The sequence below is a fragment of the Podarcis cretensis genome, assembly GCF_951804945.1.
Source record: "Podarcis cretensis genome assembly, chromosome: 1".
NCBI classification, from domain to species: Eukaryota; Metazoa; Chordata; class Lepidosauria; order Squamata; family Lacertidae; genus Podarcis; species Podarcis cretensis.
Genome location: NC_137170.1, coordinates 101,507,577 through 101,534,187, shown reverse-complemented (window position 1 = coordinate 101,534,187; position 26,611 = coordinate 101,507,577). Strand labels below are relative to the sequence as shown.

General features: G+C 39.5%; 1 protein-coding gene across 3 annotated transcripts in view; it reads left to right on the top strand.

The window, feature by feature from the left end:
- Positions 1-26,611, top strand: part of LRP1B (LDL receptor related protein 1B) — a 782,700-nt gene that overhangs the window by 452,625 nt on the left and 303,464 nt on the right. For all 3 annotated transcript variants that reach the window (XM_079992449.1, XM_079992450.1, XM_079992448.1), the window contains 2 exons: positions 3,264-3,521; positions 17,932-18,094. In XM_079992449.1, the coding sequence (XP_079848575.1) occupies positions 3,264-3,521; positions 17,932-18,094 (421 nt within the window). The remainder of the gene's footprint in view (positions 1-3,263; positions 3,522-17,931; positions 18,095-26,611) is intronic.

Genomic DNA, 26,611 nt, shown 5'->3' with positions numbered 1-26,611 from the left:
CACAAGGCCCTGTGAATGAATAAGAACTATAGAACGAAGGTTTCTGCTGCTGGCTTGTTCCTAAGTTAGGCAAGTCTTCCCATAGAGGATATGTAAAGAGATGAGGCACCAGTTTGCATTATCTTCTGTATGATTTGTTATGTGGAAAACCCAGTGCAAAAATAACTTATAAGTGCCCTACCTTCCATGTGTATAAAGTTGTGAGATTTCAACTGGCCAGCTGTCAACCACGTAAAGTTGAATATTCACAATGCAAGTAAGCTGCGAGTTACCTGCGTTACGTAAACTTGTCCAGCAAATTGTGTATTGCATAAAACATTTAAAATGTGATGCATATACAGTAGTTTAGGGTTTCTTCCAACAAGCTGGTCTACACAATACATGGCTTATGACTACTCCAGTTAAGACCTGTCTAAGAAGCTAGCATAGTGTGCTCCAGATGTTGAGGACTATCATCCCTGACCACTGGGCATGCTGGCTGGGGCAATGGAAGTTAGAGTTCACAACATTAGGAGGACACGGCATTGGCTACTCCTGCCTTAGAGCTATAAACACGTTGGTTGTGAATATAGCAATTTGTTTATTTTATTCAAAACAAAATACTTAGATCTTTCATCCAGATGGTAGCGTATCATTGATATAAACCAAAGCTGAGTAAAGCAATATAATAAAATAACAACAAAATAGTAGGGCTGAATAAGTACATAAAGACAATAACTGATCTGCTATCCCAACCAAACGCCTTCCAAAATAGCAGGGAACATTATCATCCTTTCAAAAATTATATTTTAATACCTATTTACTGTGAACACTCTCACATTTAAATACCTGGAATAGTTGCATCCTGTAAGCACATACAACTTCCTGCAGTTTTCTGAAAATTCATGAGCAGTTGGAACAAGTGGATGTCATGAAGCTAATCAAAGTGAATCAGAATGGAAGACAAATCTGGATGTTTTCTTCCAGAGGCAAGCAAATCTCTACAGTGAATTGTCATTGCTTATCTGTTCCAGTTTAGGATATTGTCAGTCTTGTTGTTTTAAATGATGGTCCTAAGGAGGATGGCAACTTGCCAGACCTCTCCAGGAGGAATATGAGTTAACACGTATAGATTAGGTGTCAACATGTGACTGACACAACCTCTAATGATGTGAATTATTATTTAGTTCCAGTTTTATGACATTTGTGTTGGTGCGTGGCCTTACTGCATGATATTCTCCTGAGACAAATTCTAGTTCAGGGGTGGGAGTGTGCCGAACATAGACTTTTATATTCCAAATCACAAGCCTGTTGTCTTTACCTTTGTTTTCACCAACTATGATCAGCACTTTTAAAAATATCAATTACTGCAGTTCAATATTGAATATACCATTTCCCTTGTCATAAACCTGGGAGGATGTGCAAAGCCCTCTTTGGGAGGTATCGTTCAGTACCATTATCCAATATGAATTTCTTGGACACACTGCCATACATTTTCATCATTATACAGAAAGAGTACAGCAATCATTCTTGAATTTCATTTATTTTTATTTTCCCTTAACTTTTATGTTCATTTTTAGTTTTATGCCTGAGAAAGATTATTGTATCCTTTTAGAGCCTACATCTTTTAAAAAACAACAACACAATATATTTTCAGTGTGGAACTGGAGTCTGTGTTGTATAAAAGCTAGATAGTTAAGTTTCTATTTCAGATTCATATCCCTGCTTAGTTTATAATCTAACTTCTCTAGCCTAACTTCATCTGACTTCATCAGGGTAATTCCAGTTCAAATCTTCACAAATTAATCTGTTCGGAGATCTGAGGAGATAAGAGAATTTATATAGGGGAAGGTGGCCTGACTTCCTAACTCAAATACCCTCCAACATTTCTCTGAGGAAAATAGGGATGTCCAGTGCTATTTTTTTGGAAAAAGATGCTAGAACTCAACTCATTCTCTTAGATAGCAGTGGTGCCCATCTGAGAGGTGCTGGAACTGAGTTCTGGTGAGTTCCAACTGGGAAAAAAGCCCTGGGGGCATCCTATTCCATGCCCCTCCAACATTTCTCTCATGAAAATAGGGGCATCCTAAGGAAAAGTGGGACATTCTAGGATCAAATAAGAAACCAGGATGGCTTCTGTCAGTCCAGGACTGTCCCTTGGAGGGTCTGAATTCAGCAGATCCATTGCCCAGTTCCCATGGTACACTTTCTGGATGAACCAGCTGTCCTGGTGATGCACAGAATAGGGAAGCTATGTTTTCCTCTGGGGTTTGAGGATCATGATGTCTGATAGTAGTTTCTTCAAGAACTTCTCTCAGCCTGTTCATTCCGGGGTGGAAGTTCAGACCAGATTTAGACTTCATACTGTTACAAAAGCCTGACGCCCATCCCTCACTCTGCCAAGCCATGGCAAGAGCGCATGGGATTTCAGGCACCCACACAGGGTCTCTGTACCTTGGGAGAATAGAAGACACTGTGCATTAAGAAATAGGGGTTATTTGCCTATTTACACCCTCAGTCTGTAGGGAGGGCGTCCGGATCTTGCAGCATGGCCCAGAGCACTGCAGACAGTCCTTCCTTTACCCTCGCCAAGATGGATCTCCCCCTTACTTACTTCCTCCTCCTCCTTCCCAGAAACACCTTGCCCTCCTCCAGAGCAGTTACCCTGGCAACCTTTCCAACCCCTGTCCCTGTTCACACCTCAAGGCAGTTCTCTTGCATTGGCAGCGACCTTCAATGGCTCTCTATTGTTCCCTTAACCTAGCTCGGTCAGGCTGATTTGAGTAACCCAGCCCAGGAATTCCCAGTCTGGCACAGCCCTGCACTTTGTTTTAACCCATCCCCCGTTAATCAAAACCCTGGCATTTATTAATTTATAGGTTTTGCCACAAATCTCAAACAATACCTTTCTGTCACTCTCTACAGCTAGCATTCCACCTCCTCTTTCCTGTCCAATTTGAGTACACTCATGGGTCCTTCTGAAGCAGGCAAAAATGAGTGACTTGTGCTCAAATCACAACTAAAAACTGGCTTATTACACACACACACACACACACACACACACACACCTTCCTTCACAACCTAATCTTAAATGTAAGGTGGCTGGTCATTACTGAATCTTCTTCCAATGCAATGAAAGTGGGATTAGCACTCCAGATTGGAATCTATATTAACTGATATAATTCCTGAAAGCAATTGTTGGGTATATTTTAATGTGTTCATTTTTATTTGTTAATGAACCATTCTCTTATTTCCTTCATGTTTGTTCTGTTAATGTTTTCCAGATCCTAATGATTCACCTCCAGTTCTTTTGATTGCAAGCTCTGATACTATTGAGGTCCTATATCTAAATGGAACTAAATTATCCACCCTTGGCTTTGTGAGAGGAACTGGAATTCAGACATTGGATTTTATATACAACACGAACACAGTTTGTTGGATTGAATCAAGGGAATCTTCAAGTCAGCTGAAATGCGTTGAGACATCAAAAACTGGCATGCTAACAGATGAATGGATAATAAGCACTATTCCTTATCTTCACAGTAAGTATTTTAAGTTTGAGAAAGTAACTTCAAGCAAAATGATAAGAAGAGCCTCTATCTTTTCAGCAAACTTTCTTACAGATTTAATGTTATTATATAAACGTTATTTAGAGTGGCATCTTACGGTAGTGATCAGGGGAGATAAGGCCATATAATTGTCATATCTAAAGCCCTGCCCATGGAAACAATGTAAGCAGAGTAGTTTAGATGTGGTTAGGAACATCTCTAAATTTCTTCCCAGTTTGGGTGTGTGAGAGGGGAAGTTGGATGAATCCAAGCCATTTCCTGGTTTTCCCTTTTTCGCCATATTGATGTTGGTGCTCCTTTTTCTTATATTGGTGCTCTGTGAAGTCAGAGAGGGCCATCCAACAAATCCTATTGCATCTGGGACTTCCTCACAGGTGACACCCTTATTTATCTTCCTTCATAAATCTGGTCTTTTCACCGGCTGAAGTCTTAGAATACGGCAGTGTACAAATTTAAATAAACAAGCTGTGTAATGCTATTGGGTATAGTTTTATTTTTTGTTCGGAAACAATTAATGCCTTTTAAAAATTGGGAGTGGATATGAGCAATATTAGATTATTTGTGTTTAGAGAAAAGGCAACTTGAGGCTTTTTGATTTGAAGACTGTTATGATGGCTATGAATTTGAACATTTATTCTTGGATTGAAAAGTTCACTATAAACAAGTGGAACAGAATTACTTTAAGCATAGCCAAGTTGTCATTGTGCAATTCTTCTGAGTCACTTTGAAAACAAAGTCATTTAATGCTTTGAAGGAATTTAATAAAGGCAGTAAGGGCATTAATGTATGAGAAGGTTGGGCTGTCCTGTCACCATGTATAAGCTGTTCATTTTATCAATATGTCACAGAGCAGCTGGAGTTTGATGAGATGGTCTATGCATTTCACCATGACGGTTCTGGAGTTGATGCTAAAGTCTGAATATTCCTTGCATGCATAATTACATAAACACTCCATCACACCATATAAGCAAAAATAATGAACTAATTCAAGAGTGCTTGAATATTTGTCCCTGTATGTTGTTCCAGAGAAGTCTTTCTGGGCTTTTCTTCAACTTGTTTTCAGACCATTCACCAGCATTGCCTTGCATTCTCCTCTCCACACCCCATCAAAATAAAAATGACAACCTTATTTCCATTGTATTTCACTTTGAAAATCCATAATAATGGAAATTAAAGTAAGCAAAAAAAAAAAAAAATCTTCCTCCTCTCTTTAATATGTACTCAGGTTTTGCTCATTCACAAAGGAAATTGATTATAAGCAAAAGAAAGATGGGTGAAAATGCACGTAATGAGCCATTGAGATCAAGAGTATGGCTCAATAACTGACACCTGAAAATGTTTAACAAAGCATGAATAGCCTGCATGTGCAATGCAGAGCTAAAATGAGTGCAAAATTGCCTCGTTATTTATCCTGAAACTTTCTCAATAACTGAACAACGGTCCATTTTCAAGCCCTGTAATATATATCTCTTTCCTGTAGAATCCTTAATGGGTGAAAACTAAAATCTGCCTGGTTAAATGGGAAAAGAAAGTGTGTAGTAATTTAACATCTTCAGTTAAAAGAAGACAAGCTCTTCCTAAGTGGTCACTTTCTACATCATATGAAATTGAATATCTTAGAAATAATGCAAATTGTTGCTGTGATTATCTGCCCATCACGTGCATGCTGATTAAGTGTGGTGTTGCAGAAGTCAATGAGACTTCAACGAAAGGTACACACCCTTTTATAAGTATATGAAACTAATGATTTCAATTTTTTAAAAAAGCAAAATTCTCATCGAGGTTCCAAGTACGTAATAGCTGGCACTACTGCTAAGAGAACTGATGTATAGAATTTCAGAATCCTGCTAAGTCTCGGATCTATGACAAGGAACAGGCGATAGCAGCCTGAATGTTTGACAGTAGGCTAGGCTTAGGGGCAGCTGCATTATTTGGTTGTCTTTACTTTCTTTTTTATATTTTATTGAAAGTTTTATGGTGAATTAAAGTAAATGAGGAAAAAAGAGAAAGAAAAAAATACATAAAAAATAAAGCAAAGGAAAACAATAATAATGAAGTTAAGAATAACATGTAATTAAGATTGCAGAACTATGTAGCATATATGTAAGTAGATAAACTTATTATTTTCCTCAAGTATACATCGGTTCAGGAGTCAACTATATTTTCAATAAATATGTTCCAAATATCATTAAATTTATTTAATATTTAATCTTTGTCTGAAAGCGATCCATTCATAGGTTGCTAGAGTTGTCATGTTGTCTATCCATTGATCAAAGGGAGCATATTTTTATCATTCCAATGTCTTTTTGCAGATGTAAGGGCATGGAGAATCCATTTATGTTGACCAGTTGTCAAGCTCCATATATTAGATATATGGCTTTAAATGACAAAACTTTTAACTCTTTCCCCACAATAGTATTTATACGCCCTAGCATTATCCCCCCAAAATTTGCAAACACTGAACACTGTATAAACATGTTTCAAAGAAGCATTTTCCATAAGGATCTCCAATAGCATGTTGTCATTTATAGATCATGCTAAGCAATCGTGATGTAGTCCAACAAACTCAAAAGAAAACCTTTTGTTGTATGAGACATAGTTTGTAATCTAATGACACTTTAGAAATGGAGGCTAGTACATTATCCCATTGTTTAAGATGGGGCTCATTAATTCTTTATTCCATTCATTTATCAAAGTCTATGTGTAAAATTGATTATTAGACACTAATTAGCTATAAAAAGTAATAGCTTTTTTAGCCTCTAAGATTTTGGATAGTGTGTAAAACATGAAAGTTTTTCAGTTGAGAATGGCGGCAATACCATGGTGAGAGGAAGGGATCTGTTTTGACTGGCAAAGTGGAATACAGTCTGCATGAGTGCAGATGCAGTTCTTGGGGGGGGGGAGTGAGAGAGAGAGAGAGAGAGAGAAATTCAATAGGGAACAATGTACAATAACCAGGATCGGAAGTGGAACTAAACCACCCTTTCCCAACCTGGTGCCCTCAAAATATTTTGAAGTAAACATGACCCTTTGCCATGCTGGCTAGGGCTGATGGGAGTTGTAGTTCACAAACATCTGGAAGAAACCAGGTTTCCAATCCAAACTAGCTGCCTTGGTGGAGGAGAATCTATAGGTCTGAAAGGTGGGATACAAATGGAATAAAACTAAATAATATATGAACAATTCAAACTATTTAATTGCAAATATTTGCAACTTCGTATATTTGCTATTTTGAATAACAGTCCTAAACATGCAATATACTTAAGAGAGACAAGGGAGTATCCACAAAGCTCTTTGCTAAATTTCGAAGCAACTGTTGTGAAGGAAACACTGTATAATTTCCATTACAAGGTATACAGATGCAAAGCATATATTATTGAAAATAGCAGTGTGAAGCGGTGCAATGAGATTCACACCCAGCTGATAGGCAGAGGCAGGGAATGACAGTAGCCAGTGCCAGCCAGAGTAGAATTGAGAGCTTCATTCGTTCCCAGGAAATGTTGTTCCTATAGCCCCTACTCCCATGGTTCTTGGAAATTTAATAGGAGATGCAGTAACTCAAACTTCTACACTTGCCCCCACCCTCCATGTGAAGGAGAGCTAAAAGTGAGGGTGTGAATCACATCAACCTAAGTTTAATTCTTGTAACAACTTTTTTTTTTTGCTATGACTGAATGCATAAAATTAAGTGCATTTCATTCCTTAGTAGCCAAGGAATAACTGTGCAATATTGGATAAGCTGCTTTAATTGGCTTATTAAATATTCCTGATGGATCAACAAGATGATCGTTATTGGATGCTTTTCTGCTGATAATGTTTACTCCGTTTTATTTTTATCTGATTTAGCATGCCTAATTGATGCTCACTGTTTTCTGTATTGCCACATCAGCATAAAACACTGCTGTACCCATTTGTAAAATGTTTCACATTGAAAGCTTCCAAAATAGACATTAATATTTTGGGATTTTTCACCCATGTTTGAGAAGCTAAAAACTAGCACTAAATATTTAATGACAACGAGGAAATTTTGATTTCTGAGAATAACATAGGTGAATTTAGGGAAAAGGAGAAAAAGTGCATTTTTAACACTATTGCAATTGCCATTTACTTGTGTATTGTAAATCTGTCCATACCTAACTAATAACACACAAAAATGTTTGTTTATTGTCTCTGTTAATAGTATGTGGTTTTAAGGCCTATGTGCATTTTAAAAGTCCTAATTTAAGTAGGAGAATGCATTGCAATTCCAAGTAGTGTGAATCAATGTTGTTTGCTTAGCAATTCCTCCCCCCAGCCCCCAATGCCAGCCTGGCACAATAAAGCCTGAAATATGAATTCCCTTTTAAGAAGCTGACTATAATAAATAGATTTTATATTATCCCTGGAGAAGCATATTTGAGGACCTGCACTCAGAGTATTAAAACATTCTACCTTTTCCCCCAAGTCATTTTCTTAATAACTTTTTACTAGAAAGTCAATCCATATTTTATTAAAATATTGTATACAACTTAAAAATTTTAATTACCCACTGTTTAGCATCTTTATGGGATAACATAAAAATGGCAGCATTAATTTTGAAGAACAGAAGCTATTCCCCCTCCCCCCCCCACTGAACTTCATGACATAAAGAAAAAGCAGAGTGTAAACTAGAATTCCAATGAGAACGTGGAGGGAGCTTACACGATGCCTTGGAAAGAGACAATTGGAAACAGCCAAAGCATGTAGGGTAGCGTAATCATGCCATATATCCCCTATAATAGCTTGGTTCACTAAACTCTGAGTAGTTGATGGCCCATCAGTTGATGGTAAATTATGCTTTAATTTTAAGTTTAGCAGCAGATTACTTAACTACTTTGAAGTAAATAACCAATTTTGATTTACTGTCTGCAAAGATTTATAGTACGCTTTTTGAATGTGTCGTTAAAAGAAAGAGAGTGTTACGGCTGTTGTACCTCTATAAATCTGCCTTCATTGTTCTGCAGAGGTGCCAAACAGCTGAGACCCTATTGCAAATTTACAATCATTTGGCAACACCACTAAAAATCAGTAAAGCAGAAATGGGAGATGGGACCATTTTCTGTTCTTACTCTTTGATTGTGCCTGAAATTGGCAGCAAAAACAGTCAGCCACTTAAAAAACAATCAAGAAGGACATTATTTCATTTGTAGTGGTCACAGAGTATGAAAAATGAGTATTTTATAATATTTTGTTCCCTTTTTAGATGTGGTCAGTATGGAGAAATTTACAGCAAGAACAAATTAAGCAGCCTGTCTTAGTATTTTTTAAAATCAGTGCTATACATATCTACACAAAATTAAATCCCATTGAGTTCAATTGGACTTCTTCCCAGGTGATTGTACAAGTTTGCTTTAGAACAGAAGATGGAACAGTAACTAAAAAACTATGTTAGATAGTCTAGTAGAAGTTAGCTTGCAGGGGTAGGAAAGATAAGGAGCAGGACCACCAGTCAGATCCAAGTCCCCACCCCTGAGATAAGTGATAAGAGACAATGGATATATTTGCACTAACCCAATGTTAAGTAAATAAAATAAATATGTTCTTTCTGTAAGATACATACATAAATACATGTGTGTGTGTGTGTGTGTGTGTGTGTGTGTGTGTGTACATGCTAAGGGACATTTTGGAACTTTTAGATTTCCTAAAGTGAGTTAGATAAATATATGTTGGCAGCTGTTTATAGCAGTCTAAAAACAAATACTTCATTAATCAGGACATGTTGCAAACTTACATGATGCAAATTTGGAGCGAACAGAGTGATATAACTCTATCCCATTGTTGAAACAAGACCAAATCTAGATAGGTCCAAAGCTATTGAAGAAATGGGCTACCGGGATGTATTAGAGTTGGAATAGATTGACATATTTTTCAATGGAGGGAAGTAAGAAATGGGTTTCCCCATGGATCTGTTCATTCTCAAACTGGTCCATGAGCTTCATTCATCATGACTTTTTTGTGCTGTGCAAATGGAAAATAAGCCAGTCTCCAGGATTGGTGACAGCTGGGCACTATGGCCTGGAGACAATTCCCAGCCTTGCTGGAGACCTTGGCCAGTTGTTGAAGGAGAGGTCCTGGTCTGGAATAAGAATTTTGCTAGGGTATGAAATTTTATTTATTTATTTATTTATTTATTTATTTATTTATATTAAATTTGTATACCGCCCTTCATCTGAATATCACAGGTTGGTTCACATTAGAAAAATACAGAATAAAGACACAAAATCCGAACAACAAAACAAAAGCAAAACAAACCAATAACTGCTCTCCCACAGACAGAGAATGTTAATCAGCCAAACGCCTGGTTGAAGAGAATGGCCGCTTACCTAGTACAAGGGTGGGTGGTAATTGTGACCCGGTGCAGCGCTTCCCTCATCCCCTCAAAACCACGTCATCTTTACTCCGGCCGTTGGCTCCCAGTTCAGATTTTGGCCAATCCATGACAGCTTCGGGTGGGGTGGGGCAATGGAATGGACCGCACAGCAGGAGTCTTCACTCTGGTCTGCTCCACAAGTGCTTAAAGGGGCAGGCCACACTTTTTGCCTGGCGCCTAAAGATGTGTAACAAAGGTGCCAGGTAAGCATCCTTGGGGAGAGCATTCCACAAATGGGGAGCCACTGAAAAGGCCCCAGTTTTTCTGGTTTGTGAGTTAATTTTGTCACAAACTTTATCTGTTGGCAGGAGTTGCATTGGGCAGACTCCATAGTCTAATAAGGGGGCGCCACGTAAAGCTTCAGATTAAACTCAAGGAGCTGAGGCTGGCAGCCACACTCTCAAGTTGCAGGTGATGCCCACTGAATTAGCACATGTCATGGTGGGACTATTTGCACGTTGAGGTCCCCCAGGCCAACCCAATAACTCACACTTCACACATCAATTTTTGTTTAAGGTTTTTGGCATGAATTTGGCCACAACTTTATTTAAATACACACACGTGAGTGGTTGCTTAGGCATTGGTTATGACTATCTGTCCTTGCCCCAGGGACAGAACTGATCTCCGGATTCCAGCGGAAGTCCTTGCCCCAGGGACAGAACTGATCTCCGGATTCCAGCGGAAGTCCTTGCCCCAGGGACAGAACTGATCTCCAGATTCCAGCGGAAGTCCTTGCCCCAGGGACAGAACTGACTTCCGGATTCCAGTGGAAGCCAGTCAGTGAGAACCATATTGGAGAGAAATGAAGCTGGACATCAGTCCCCCATCTCTCACCCTCATGCCCCCTGGGGCTTGCACGGCCCAAGTCCGATGCCAGGGACTAGGACGAAAGGGATGGCAAGCCCCTGGATTCCTTTAACGGAATTCCCTTTCAGCACCACCATTGGAGGGGTAGGCACTTACCCTTCCACCAACCAATTTTAACCAATGCCTAACCGCCAACCTTACAAGTTGTGACAATTTGCTACGCAGTAGGCAAAAACCAAATGGCAACAACCGATCAGCCAAATGGACAAAATTCCTACCAGGCCCCTGCCCCAAGGCAGACGACCCCATGGCAGGCATAGCAAGTTCAGAGGACAACGAACCCCCTCCCCCTTTTCAGGGAGGGTGGGCGGGTGATCCAGTGCACGCAGCCCAAGAGAAGGCCCCAGGCTGCGAGCCCTGTATTTAAGACCTCTGACCCCTCCCACACTTTAGCAACATAACATTCTCCCCAGCAACACTCCTTGCCCAATCACAACATGTGGCCAATTTGCCCAGCAACAGTGGGGTGGCCTTTTTGGCCCCCACCGCAACACGTGCTCTCTATTATGGAGAACACGCTTTGCCCTACCGCTCCTTCCTGCTGCCCAGCTGGCAGCCTGTGGGAGAGACACTGAATGCCAATGCATTCCTATTGCTGTGGAGCAACTGCCTTCTTATTTTGCTTGTGGCCTTTACAGAGGTTTGTGAATAGCCACTATAGGGCAGCAGCATGCAATACCTTTGGTCTGATCCAGCAGGGTCATTGTGTTCTAGCCTGAAAAATAATTTGACAGTCTTCTGAAGGATAGCATCTAGTGTAGCATCCTGCTTCCCACAGTTGCTAACCAGATACCTCTGAAAAGCCCAGACCTGAGGACTACCCCCCTTTTTGATGCTATTTCAGTAAGAAATGATAACCCACTTTTCCTTTGGTAGTAGCCAAAAAATTATTTCAAAAGCAAAGTATTCGTAGTGATGAGTATACAGAACCCACTTTCCCGGTCTGTGATACTAGAGAGAAACCATTTTGTATGCAAACATTTATACTTATATATTGAGAACAGAATTTACTTTGCCACTGGCATAAACTTTACTTTTATTCCTACAATTCTGAACAATTCTACAATCACCTGATGGCATGCATCTTATTTTTTACATGAGAATATTGTTATAGAACCCTCTGTTGCTCTATGTACATCACAATATACCAGGCAGAATGAAATCTATCTCAATTGACAGCAGGGTTGTGAATGTTATTTTCAGTTCCATGTTGAGGGTGCTAGTCTTTGGCTTTTGTTGAACCAGAAATCAACAACCCTAACAGGAAAGAGAAAATAAAATTCACAGCTCTTATTCCAGTATAGAGCAATTTCACAAGGACTGATATGAAACTTCTTGAATTGGGATAAGATCTGTGAAAACATAGCATCTTCACATGTTACAAACAAAACAAACTATATTTCCCTTGATAATTGCCATTTAGATTGCTCTTCTGGACATTTTCTAAATGGAATTTTTTGCCCTTGGCAGCTAAGACAGTTGGTACCAGGAGTAAAATATGCTAACTAGATCAATGCTCTGGAAGCTGAATATTCTGTGATGCTTAAAATATATACAGGGGATTACCTGCTAGTAAAGAATTGTTACTATACTAATGAAGTGGCGTCAAATCCTTTAGCATGTTAAGGGCATACTCCAGGCATGTGTTTATGGCTAGCACGTGTGCTACTCTGTACACGGGTGAAAATAAATTGAAATACAGTGATACAATGCTATAGGGAGGAATGTACATTAGGGGCGATATTTTCGAACATGGTGGTTATAGTTGGTTGTCAGTTCAAAATATTTAATTACCAAGGATGCTGTGTTGAAATTACCAAAGGTGATATGGAGGCTTTTGCTATGCAAGGCATGCTGCAACATGTCAGGCCACAGTACAATGTGGTCCAGAGAAGGTTGAATTGCTTGCTGCCTCATGAACAGTAGAACTTGGGAAATGAGTTGTCTGGAGAACAGGGGGCGGGGCGTAGGAAGGGGTGGGGTGGGGGTGGTCCGCCCTAGGTGCCCTCACCGATGGAGGTGACATTCGGCACGCCACCTGCCCCTGACTCCCAAGCCTACCCCAAGCCGTCGGGGTAAGGGGGGAGCTGTGCTGCTTTGCCGGTGGCATTTCCCCCTTTCCCCCTTCGTTTTGACAGCCTGGGGGAGGCTTGGGAGTCACTGGCGGGCAGTGCACCGAATGTCCACCATGGGCAGCTCATTCCACCCCTGGCTGCAGGGCATGCACGCTGCTCTGGGCACCCGAATGGCTATCCCATGCCTGGGAGGCACCCTCCGCATCACGCCTCCCTCGGGAGCATGCCCACCCTGGGCAGCGCAGGCATATGCTCTGCCGCTGACAGGAGGGGGGTAGTTAAAAAGTGATAATTCCTCCCATCTCCCTCTTCTTGCCTCGTACTTCATTAGCAACAGTCCATTGACTGGTGCATGTACAGCCATCAACACCCACTGTTGTAACAGGCTGGGAAATAGGGGAAAGGCGCAAGTAGGTGTACCACTTGCAACCCCCCCCCCAGCCATCTCTTCTTCCATCCTTACCCCCTCAGTTAAAGTTTCTTCCTCACACACATAGAGTATCTAGATGCTTTTTTACTATAGGAGCATTTTGTGTTGTGTTGTTTATTTTATACCACCCTTGTAGAACCCATGTAGCACACAGCGCAGCTAGTGAGATGTAGTTGCCCAGTAGGGCACCTCTTCAGTGTAGTAAACCAGGGATGCATGGGGAAATGCTCTGATTTTGATTGGAGTAACCATGCTAGGGAAAAAGAATATTATTCACTTGCTTGGTTGCTAAATTTGTATCCTGCCTTTGCACCAGATGGTGTTCCACTTTTTCTCCTATCAAACTTTGTCCTGCAGGCTCCCTACTAGTCCTCCCCCACCTATGTATTCAAAGGGATATCAGAGAGGGAGAGTTACATGTCTCCCATTCATCCACCTAACGACTGCAGCCTTCTGCAATGATGACCAGAGTGGAAAGAGGGGTTGGATCAGCCTTAAATAGTACCTGCCCTCCTCCCAAAGGAAGACACTAACCTAAGTATCTTTCCTCTAAGAGAGGGTGGGACAAATTCACTGCCAAGAGTGTGAAGGCAATTCTTAAAAGCCTGCAGTGTCAAGTTAATATTCATGGCCTGAAAATGACAGATTTAGTAAGAAATTTATTATTTTATTGTTTGCTCTGTTGCAAACAATAAGAAATATATTTTTAAGTAAATTAAATTGCCTTGATAAATAGATTAAATACTGATAATTTTTTCCCTTCAGTATACTGAGTTTATTTCAAATATTTGACATCCTGCTATTTCTCTCTAGGAAGGTCAGTGTAACATTACCTTGTTACATCTAACAAATTAATAAAGGACACCCTTTATTAACACCCATTACACTTGAGGGTGAGGGCAGTGAAATTAAGCAGAAGAAAACTAATAATATGCAGCCTTTAACAGTGCACGAAATGGACAGTCAGATGTTTTAGATTATCACTTGCTGTTGTTTTATCTGTACGTTTGTGATTCCAAGCTAAATTCCAGCTCCGAACATGCAAAAGGTGTATTAAAATTGGACATGGCTGAATATGTTTCTTACTTGATCTTTAAGTGGGTACCATTTACATGAACAGAGAACACAATTTTGTGATTCATCCAGAGGCACTAAAAGCACTGTTAAAACACTGTTAATAAAAATTTAAGATTACAAGTTAATTAGTATGTACATAATTTGGCTCTAGTGTTACCACATAGGTCTAAAATGCAATGTGGAATTCTAATTGGTTGGTTGTTAGAGACATTTAAATAGTTGGCGAGGAGGCAAGAAAAGTGTTGGTGGTTTTTTGTTTTTTTGTTTAACAAAAGGAGTGTCCCCAAAGCTTTTTTACACTAGATATATTGAAACCTACTTGCTGACAACTATGGACCTTAAAAAGAAGACATTTAATGTCATTTATTTCTTTAGTGAGAGGGAAACACTGCAGAGATTAAAAGCCTTATTCATTAAAAATACATTTGCAAGTTAAGTAGGTTTTTCATGATGTGCATAGAAAAGTGTGGAATGTGCTTTTTAGGCAGAGGCAAACTTTGGTAATTCATTACAACTTTCCAAACTTGAAAGCAGCGTGTCATTTATAATTCACTGGCGGGATGCTCAACACAAACACAGCAAGACAGGCACAAGACACAAAGTCTTTTAATTTTTTTTTGGGGGGGGGGGTCAAGTGTGTAAAGCTGAAGGTGCACAAGTTAAGTTGCAGGCTGGCTGTATTGAAGATCCAACACTGATATCAAAGTGTGTGGAATTGATTTGACAACCCCCTGTTGTAATCTTCTGTTATCATAATAAACTAGCCATCAGCGATAAATGTGCACTAGCCTTTGGAAAGATAATATAATAAACTATTAAACCTGTAGAAAAAGCTCAACCTTTCTTAGAATCACAGGAAGCTGCCTTATACAGAATCAGACCAATGATCCATCTAGCTTAGTATTGTCCACATTGATTGGCAGCTGCTCTCCAGAAGTCCCCCACCCCTTCTTGAAGATGCTGGTGATGGAAACTGTGACCTTCTGCAAGCAAAGCAGGTGTCCTACCCTTTCTCAATTCCAACCTGTGGCAAAGGGGGGTGGGGAGCTGGCTGTTTATCTCACCACTATATGTGCGTGCGCGTGCACGCATGCAAGCATGCATGAAATGCCACATCTTTCCTAAGCAACATTTTTTGCAATTTTTAAAATCTGTTGTTGAGTTTGGCAATACAGGACAGAAGAAAGACAAAACAATGAATTACAAATTTCAACCTTCTTTTAAATTATGTGGCAATGGCTACTGTCAGACAAAGAGACTGAAGCAGGTAATACTTTAGTCTGTGCTGTCATAGTAAAGCTGCACATTTCTAAAAACAGTGGCAACAGTGAGGAGGTAAAAACAACAACACACCTCTGAATTAAAAGGGGAAAGAAGGAGCAGGAAGAGAAAGGCAGGAAGTGACAGCCGTGAAGAGTACATTATGACGGCTGTAATGGAAGGAAAGTTTTCTAGTGTTTTCCCCTTAAGCAGCGTTGGAATGGTGGTCAGTTGATCAGCTACTATTATTTGTAGGTGATAGGCTATGGTAGAGGGATTCCGGCAGACACTGTCACTCAACAACTGAGCTGAGAGACAGCTGAGGAATAGGAGGCGAGAGTGGCAGATGAAAAGGATGCTGAAAGCATCCTGCAAGAACTAAGAGGGCAGGGTGCATGGATACCAGCAGCGAGTAGCATCCTGGGCCAGTGGAAGAGAAATACAGGCAAGGAAACCAGACCAAGGGAAGGAGGAGAAGGAGGTGGATGGAAAAGAGGGTGAGCAACAAAGGGGATTCGGTCTGCCTCAGGAAGGACAGCAAGGAGGGAGAAGAGGAATAGGATAGAAAGATTAAGGGTTGTCATCCCTGGTGGCAAGGCAGAAAGAGGGAGGGGGCGAAAAAGACAGGAGGGGGCAATGTTCAAGGGGTGTCAGAAGAACGGTGTATGGGAAGACAGGAGTAAAAACACTGTCTATAAAACAGAACAGAACGGAGCAAGACAGCACTATGGGCCTTTCCTCTTAAAAACACCTCACAAGTGCCTCTGTTTACAAGCAAAGGAAGGTGTCGATATTTTACCATATTAAATTCAATTGATGTGTTCTAATCAGTTTTACTCAGATAAGATTCATGAAAAGGAATGAACATATCTAAGTTATGGCCATTAATTTCTGTGGATCTTTTATATGTAAAAAAATAGCTGAATACCACCCAGTACTTGTTTTTGTTTTGTGTAGTCCATTGTGCAGTCATAATTTATATCATTATTTTTAATATTACAGTTTAAATACAGTTTGTTACACTAAAAACAGCACAGCACCAGCCCTTTCCTTAAAAGTAAAAGGTAAAGGTAAAGGTACCCCTGCCCGTACGGGCCAGTCGTGTCCGACTCTAGGGTTGTGCGCTCATCTCACTTAAGAGGCCGGGAGCCAGCGCTGTCCGAAGACACTTCCGGGTCACGTGGCCAGCGTGACGAAGCTGCTCTGGTGAGCCAGCACCAGCGCAGCACACGAAAACGCCGTTTACCTTCCCGCTATAAAGCAGTACCTATTTATCTACTTGCACTTAGGGGTGCTTTCGAACTGCTAGGTGGGCAGGAGCTGGGACCGAAAGACGGGAGCTCACCCCGCTGCGGGGATTCGAACCGCTGACCATACGATCAGCGTTTCAAAGGCCTGATTCTGTAGGCTTACCCTATATGTACTTAAAAACTATCATAGAATTTTAAAAATACATTTTTAGACAACTGAAGTGTTACTCCACATTTTTTAATTTTGCATATTTCATCCACCTCTCCTTATTGTAAGGTCCAATGGCTATAAATTTGCCTTTTGTATAAATTACCTGTTACATAACAGCTGCTTTCAGGAAATAAATATTATTTATTTTTGATCGGAACCTATGTGAGCCTTGGCCTGGTGCACCTTCTTCAGCGTGGCCTTGAGAAGAAGATCAGAAGCTTCTGCTTTCATTTTTTTCAGTATCCACAGATCCGCATTTTGTCCAAATCTTAACTAAGGTTTATTTAATTAAGCCAGCTTCGTAGCCCATGTTTTGAATTTGACTTGCTCCAAACAAATCATAGCTAAGGTTAACCAGTTGCTCAGTTTTTGACAATGTAGCAAGCTGTGATCAATCAAATTGGAAATGAAAAATTCTGAATACATCCTCACATCTGCAATCACGCTTACTATTGTAACTCAAAGATAGGCACATACTTTCATCTAAGTATCTTCATTTTATCTCACTGAAATTATATCATACAATCCATTTGCACTTATAGTCTGCTTTTTTCCTTTAAAAATGTTTAGGGGTACTCTCATTTTCCTACTCATATTGAAATACTGCCCCTCAGTGTGGCCAAACTTAGATTCACAAAATGTTTAGGGGTATGCGTCCCCCAGCGTCCCCCCAGAAAAAAGGCACTGCTTATCCCTTGTTTTCAAAGAATTCATTAACAACTTGAACTTCTTTCAAATGTATAGAATATCTCCTTTGGAGTAATATCTGGAGTTACAGAAGTTGGATTAGCATAATTAATTTTAACAATTTTTTCACTTTGGCAGATATACAACAAATGGCAGTTGACTGGCTTACTGGGAATTTTTATTTTGTGGATCGTATGAGTGACACAATCTTTGTATGCAACTACAATGGAACTGTATGTGTTATTCTGATCGATCTTGACCTTCACAACCCCAGAGCAGTTGCTGTGGATCCAAGTTTGGGGTGAGTCTTTCAACGATATATTTGTTTGTTGTAAGATGTGTATAGGCATGCTAAGTATAAAGAAAATCAAAGCTTCCAATGGATTTCCCCCCTGTGTGTATTCTCATTAGTCTCAATTTTGAATGATCGGTGAATGATAGCACCTCAACCTTTAATCTTTTCTCATTTGGAAAGCCTGCTGGTTATCTGAAGTTAGAACACAACATTTGAGAAGCCTTGCTTTGAATTATATGTTTTGTTGTTTGCCCTTGTATGTGGCATAAGAAAAAGATGAGGAAGAATATTCGGAAGTGAACCTAGTAGCTTGAAATACCCAAAGTAATTACAGTCTTATATTAAACAACCACCTGACCTCTTATATCACACCACAAGCCATTTTTGAAATCCTTTCAAAAGCAGTTTGTAATATTGAAGGGAGAGAGCCTTCTGCTCAAATAAAATCATTAAAAAAAATATCCCACTGGAATGTGCTCAAGTGTGTCTAGAGTAACTCCTTGCATCCCAGGCTGCTGCTGCTGCTGCAACCCGCACCATAGTTCTCATGGGCACCCAGAAGTCTTTTTTGTGTGTGAGAGGGGGGAAGGTACAACTGGAAGAAGAACAAATGTGGTATTTTCTACATAGTTTCTGGTTGGTTTCTGTATCTAAGAGAATGAACGATTGAACTCCATGGACAATTGTTGAATACAAATGATAGCGTTCACAGGTTAGCAGAAGTTTGTTTCTCGTTGCTACTCACAGCCCAAAACTTTTCTGAACATAAGATAACTGATACAGCATGTTTCTATGGTATGCCTCCATAACTTGCTTCAGTTGCAACAAATTTTTGCAGAACAATTTAGTTCCTACGTTTCCCTGTCATTTCCAAATCACAGAGGAAATTGAAAAATAACTTTGTTGTCACTGTCTCAAAAAGTCCATTGCTTAAAATTCCAATGTAATTTTTATGGAATATAGATAAGTAAAAGAGATGTCAGTGTCAACTTTTTCTTTTAAATGAGGACATTGGAACTTAGTGTGTGCATATACAATAGTAAGGTACCCTCAATGTGCTTTGGAGCACCAGTTAAAATATTTTGTATCTGTGCTTTTAAAAACTCAGCAGCCAAGAATGTATATCTGTGTTATAGCAACATATTTGCAAACTTTTGGAGAATGAATGCAAAATATTAGGAACCATGTTTTGTCATTTCACCCATCATATCAACAAGTTCATTCATTATCAGCCGCAGCAATAGACACATGGCATAATAATGTAAATGGTGTGGATGCCTGAGTTTTTAAGTGGCTACTTCAACCTTGTTTTATATTAGCCTGTAGATAGTGAAGTCTGTAGTGGCTGGTGGGGAACATCTTACAATATCATAAGACTCTGTTCACTAAAAAGGAGAATATTTACTACAGAAGCAGCTTGTCATCCATATGTGGACTTTTGTCACTCTTTACTTAACACCTGATCGAATATTAAGATGAATAATCACATGGGTTTAATTTTGACAAGAACAGCTTGCGTGCAGACTTTGCAAAGGAAGCTGCATGATTCTAGAATAGAGCTGCTTTTGTGTACTCAGCAGATGGTAAGCTTGACTAGATCTGAGTGAAGTGATGTTTCAAAAGAAATTAGTCGAAGTTGTATTTAAACTGATTTGTTTAGTAATTCTCTTAACAATGAATGGGATATTTTCAAACCGCCAAGCTCCCTTTTCACGTATGTTTATTTATGTAATATATTTGGGTTTTACTTTATGTAATTTAAACTAGTAATTCTGGTCTGTCAATGGATGTTGAAGTGTAGTCTTCAGGTCCCAGATATTGACCTGTGGTTATAAAAATGATGGTTAATGGTATACCCCTTTTAAGACACAAAAGTGAAAAAGATAAGCATTTCAATATATGTATATTGTAGCTTCTTCTGCTACTACATTTTATCTTGCCTCTTCTCTTTTTCCAAGTTCTTATTTTTCATATGAATTCATTATTACCTAACCACCAAAGCAGAATTTCTGCTTGAGTATATTGAGTTATTATGTCCTTACCTGTTTCATAATGATACTGGTTTTATTTAATTCTTTATTAGGTTTTTTAATAAAACTTCATCATAAGAGTGCATTGCAAGTGAAGCATGAAATGAATGGGGCATATAAATATGTGCATAACACTTTAATAAAGTTGCCTACATTCATCAGCCTTGTACATTTAATTACAAAATATGTACATTTTTATATTTAGCAAGTTAAACTGGGTGTTCCCATAAGGTATTATATACACACTCTTACGGGATATCTGCTGCTATTAATGTATTCAGGACCATCATCTTTTTATATTAATACTAAACCACACTTAGCAAATGCGAGCTTTATTTATTAGTAATCGGTATTGCAAGAAACGAATTGGCGCCTTGAACCAGCTTGATCTATTCCATTACTGGATCCCATTGACAGTGGTTTGTATTTGTTAGGGTAGGGCCTAGCGTACACATAGCCATATGTTGACATCTCATTGTCCTGTTTGAGTCAGGGAACCCAGGATATGAGCCAATTGGTCCACCAACGCAGCCCAACTGCCTCTCTAGGTTTACTGACACTTTCTTCTGTTCTTTTCAGGCAAAGTCTGTGCTTTAAAGCTCTGTGTCTGAGCACCCTCTCATTTGTGCTCTAGACTAGAGCGTTCCCTGTGAAAACTCGCAAGTTAAAGCAGAATCAGAGAAAATGACAATCCACAGAAAACCCGAACTGCCATTTGTTGCACTTCAGCTTTAAAGAGCGGGTTTTTTTAGTCTGTAACTATTTCTGCAAAGGAATGCACTGATTTCTGGGACTGGGGCGTGATCGCCACCACTGCCACTTGTACAGCTTCCAGGAGGCTTTTTAGTGTCCTGGCCGCTCCTGATCTCAGCCGTGATCCACTGCTGCGGCCCGCAAGCATGATCAGTGAAATCAAATAAAAAATTGAATTTTTTACAATCCCGGGGTGAAGATCTAATTTTTTTTAAAAAAAAGAAGAATAAATAAAAAGACAATAATTTATAAGAGGGTTAAAATGGAGTGAGATAGAACATGCTAAACCAAGCTAAGCATTCCCATGCAGGTTTCTATATGGCAGTGCTCTATGAGGGGATACAAGTTTTGAAAGCCACTTACTACACAAATGGGCCATATTACAGAAATAATCTGCCTGCTGCCATCAGCAACCACTTCCTAACCTTATTGAGCTTCCTCCACATTGAGGTGTGAGAGAGAGAGGCGGGGGGGAGAGATTGATCTGAGTTAGTCTTCCAAAAAGCTTGGCTCTTGTTCTTAGGAAACTGTCAAGGCCTCCATCCTGTCAAATCTCTAAGCAGGGCTTGAGAGGCATTATAGGTAGGCATTGACTTTGAAGCTGTAGCATTGCTGTGGTTTTGCTATCCAAAAATCTTCAAGGAAGTTTTTTTTTTTTTTTTAAGAAACTCATTCTGAAATGGAAATTTGTTCTCATTCAAGGATTAAATAAATTACATTTTGCTTTAGGGAAATAATATTCTCAGGGCCTTTTCTGATCAAGGCTTTCTGTTAGCACTTTCAAGTGTTAGTCATTTCCAGTGATGAATATGTCCATTTCCACATAATGGAAGGATAGGGGAAAGCTAGATTTGCTGCTAGGTAAAATGGAGAAACGCTGTCAGCTGCTGGAAAGAAAAATGGAAAAGAAAAGGAAGGGTTGGCAGTGCGGTGATTGTAGTAATCTGGAGACATTTTCTTTCAATAGACATTGAGGTTGGAATTTGGAGATCATCCCTGGAGAATGGTGTGAAGGGGTGGGAGTCTTGCTGGCTGAGAAGGCTCCAGAAGAAAACTAGGGTTTGTTGTAATTGCTACTTTACAAAGTCACCATGTTAACTCTTTTCTGAATATACTGAATCCAAGCTTACGGGTTGTAAGCTGGGCTAGACAGGGAGGAGATCTCTAATGTTTCTGACAGTGACACCACATGCATAACCCATTGCACAAAGCAAAAGATGTGTGGCAGTTGCATTTCATGTACAAAGTATATGCTCTAACAATTTAGACCAACAGAATACACAAGGAATTGAAATGCTTTTTGAAGTAGTATAAGTCTAGTTGGTTAAGCTCCTGGGGTTAACCCTAGCATTTTGAAAGGTTCCATAGAGAAAGATAAATCTGACAAATCATGTATGTGTATGATATTTTTTATGACATATTGCTAAAGCATTTGGGATGAACCTTCGGATTTGTGTTTTTGCTCCTATAATTCATTGTCAGAATGACAACATAGTGCCCAAATCAATTTTCTAGACTCCCCAAGCTGGAATAAATGAAACAGAATATCTTTTTCAGTCTGCTTTGGCACTGAATTTATCAGATTTTTATACAGTGGTACCTTGGTATTAGAACAGCTTTGTTTATGAACAAATTGGAAATAGAACACTGCAAACCTGGAAATAGATGTTCTGGTTTGTGAACTTTGCATTGGAAGTGGAACATGTTCCGCTTCCTGATGAGTGTGTTCCATTTGTAAATTGAGTCCCCCGCTGCTAATCAGAGGCTTTCTGTTGAGTCTGTTGGCTTTTGAGTCCCGAGCACCCACACAACAAAGAGGTGATATTTGGAGCTTTTGTTTTTGCCATTGTTCTTGCGTTTTTGTTTGTGTGGCTTTTTCATGGTTTTTTTTACAGTGACTTGTTCTTCGTTTTATGGGACTGACTTGTGACTGTGGCTTCTTACTACGTTTTTGTGACTTGTGACTGTGTGAAACCCAGTTCAGCTACTGGTTGATTGTGTGACTGGATAAACGGATAAAAGCCCCCCCCCCCATCTAAACAATGACTATCATCACTGCATGTAAGAAATTATTATTATTATTATTATTATTATTATTATTATTATTATTATCATCATCATCATCTATAGTACTGTCTTATTTATTTTATTATTTTACATTATTATTACATGACCTGGAAGCTGTACAGCCAATGAAGCGAGATGAGTGCCGCAACCCCAGAGTCGGTCACAACTGGACCTAATGGTCAGGGGTCCCTTTACCTTTACCTTTACATTGATTATTGCTTTCATTTTATGGATCAGTGGTCTAATTAGATAGTAAAATTCATGTTAAATTGCTGTTTTAGGGTTTGTTTTTAAAAGTCTGGAACGGATTAATCCATTTTGCATTACTTTCTATGGGAAAACACTCCTTGGTTTTAGAACACTTTGGTTTTGGAACAGACTTCCAGAACGGATTAAGTTTGGGACCTAAGGTACCATTGTACACAATGTTTTTTCTATTTAAAAAAACCATACCCCTCATTAATAGACCTCATGTAGCAAACCCACCACCTAATATCACCAATTAATAATGTGGTGGATCTACTCCCGCTAACTGCCCCCAATTAAATATACTTCACAGTACACCAATTACATGAATTTCTGCAATTTACAACAGGTTATCTAGTGGGGACTTGTATGAGGGAAAACTTAATGGTTTAGAGTCTCAGGCAGGAGTTGATCAAACAAATAAGAAAAGTTTTGTTAAACAAACAGAACTGTATGAAACAAAGTAGGTCAGGAAATGTGTTTTTTTAAGTCGAAGTTAACTTATTTACTTTAACTCACTCTTAAATGTCTCAGGGTTAAACACAATACTACAGGCACAGCTGTTCTTAAACTTCAGTTACTAAAAGCAAGGTGTTACACTTCAGGTGGTAGGTGTTCGGGTTCGGGTTGCTAGAACAGATGGTAAAATGCTTAACTCAGTTTCTGTCACTTAGATATTACATTTAAATACTTCCTTCACAGCTTAATACTTTGTTTCATGAGCGAGGGGCACTTCTCCTGAAGTTACCCACTCTCTTAACCATCACACACCTAAGGTCTTCTAAATAGTATAACAGATCACCAGGGGATCACCTCACCCCTTGTTACTGGGTTGGGAGTCTTCTGAAGGAGCGTCTCCACCCCCATCGTTCTGCCCGGACGCTGAGGTCCAGCGCCGAGGGCCTTCTGGCGGTTCCCTCATTGTGAGAAGCAAAGCTGCAGGGAACCAGGCAGAGGGCCTTCTCAGTAGTGGCTCCCGCCCTGTGGAACACCCTCCCGTCAGATGTCAAAGCGATAAACAACTACTTGACATTCAGAAGACATCTTAAGGCAGCCCTGTTCAGGGAAGTTTTTAATGTGTGACATTTTAGTGTATTTTTGGTCTCTGTGGAAGCCGCCCAGAGTGGCTGGGGAAACCCAGCCAGATGGGCAGGGTACAAATAATAAATTATTATTATTATTATTCTGGCTAGACTCAGACTCAGTGTGTATGTTTAACTTCACTCAGAACCAGTTCTTATCTCACTCCCTACCTCCCATCAAACTATATCTCTTAACCTGAACCTTTGCCCTTCTCAAAACCCAAACCTATCCCTCAACTTAAATCCAGCTTAAATCTCTCCCTCAGAAACTGCTCCTTTTATTCTTTCCCCCTCCCAAAGTGCTGTTCCTCCCCACTCTGTGGCTAGCTGACTCTGTAGCCAATCCATGAAAGGCTTCAGCACTCTGGTGGTGTTTCAGAGGAACAACATTACCAGACTCTAGTCTGGCTCTGCTGTCCATCACACCTGTGTTTACAAGGTGGACTTTAGATTATCCGCAGAGCAGATGCTACAATCCACGCGTCCTTTCATGTGTCACATTAGCCTGTGAATGAACACAATCAAGCTGTTATTACTGCACAGACCTGCTAAATACAAAATGCGTTTCCAGACTCTTTAGCAGTACTTGTTGTCAAGAAAACCAGCATTAAACTTAGTAGGGGTTACTCATGAGTAAGTGTGCACAGGAATTCAGCCTAACCTATAACAGTGCTAGAACACATGATGGAACAAATGTGTCCCTCTAAGAACATACTGAGTACTGTATTTTGCACATTTTACCCTTCGTTCATGGAAGAAGGGGCAGTCCTTCCAAAAATATGAGTATTCCAGGCAAATACAAACTTTGATATTTCTTGATTTAGGAATGCAAAGTTTCCCATGTGACTAATGAATGAAATCTGAGAAAGTGCATAAATGTAAAAATGACAGCTTACCTGCGACTCCTGGGTGCCTTCGCCAAAATCTGTTTATATCTTTAATCAATAAAGTTGAGGCCTATTTCAACCCAGTGCCAATGCCATGTGTTTTACTTCTTCCCTTGGCCTGCCCTGTGCTGGGCTGCGCACTTCCTGTGCCTGAGTCCACAAGTAGTTGCTGGACAGCATGGTATGAAATATATATTTGGGGGATCTGAAATGTGCTAACAAAAAGGACTTATGTGTGCTCATGCACTGCAAGTTGAAAACCTGTAAATCTTGAGCATTATTGCTCTGATAGTATTTGTTTAAAAAAATGCTATTATTCAGACTAAGGATTTTTTCTCTTGGTAATGGTTAAATGACAGCAATGCTTAACAGGTTTGCTGCTGAGTAGTTAAGTGATTTGGGCACACAAGTACTATTAATAGTATTAAAGCTTCTGTGGGTAACTGCAACATCCTAGGCACCTCTCAAAATCAAATTAAGCTTAGAATTTCCTGGACTTTAGGCTGGCTGCAGAAAATGTAATATGTGAAGCACTTCTCCATTTCTAAGAGGCGAACATAAGTAATAATTGGTTTTTTCATATTACATTAAAACATTTATTGGATTTTGTTATTTTTTTAACCTGCTAGACACAGACTCCTTATGCATTTTCCTCTGCCTTAAAAAAAAAAAAATTCTGCTGGGAAAATGATGTGATATTTCTTCAAATGAAGCAAATATCAGCAGCTTTTATTTCTTTTAAAGAACACAGTTAAAAGAAAACTAAATTCAAAACAATTACTTTACCTCTTAGGCCTTACACAGCTTGCCACTTTATCTTCTTTTCCGATTACTTTCAAGTAAAGGACACGTTGCAGAAAGTAAATTGTCCATAACATAGATATCTATGCTACAAAGAGGAGAATGAAATTACACACATATTCAGTTTTGTTTTTGTTTTTGGGTTCCTTTTAGTTCAAAATGTTCTGTGATGCATACACTGGGTTGCAGTTTGGGGCTGGAACAACCCTGTTAGAAAATAAATTAACAAATTGTGAAGGATCAAGTGCTGACCTAAAACTGTGTTTTACAATTATATATTGCATTTCCCACTTCATCAGAATGGAATTGTTAACTGCCCCTACTCTCAGCTCTCTTTACTTGATAAATGGTACTAAGGGACCCTTCCTTTTCTGGGCACAAAGTACAAACTTGAGCTGTCACCACCATTCTCCATCTTCTAAATTAGTATTACTCTCATTCTGCTGCCAGAACTTGTCACTTCTCATGAGACAAATAAGCATTTTATCTGTGTAGTCATACTTATATGTTTGAAAAATAGGACGTACCTGTTTTACAGGAAATGACTGAACAAATAAAATGCTCATGAAAGGACCTCTAATAAATTGCAAAGAGATATGCTTAACAATGGGGAAAATAATTAATGTTTATATATGCACCTGCTAAGGTTTGGCTCTA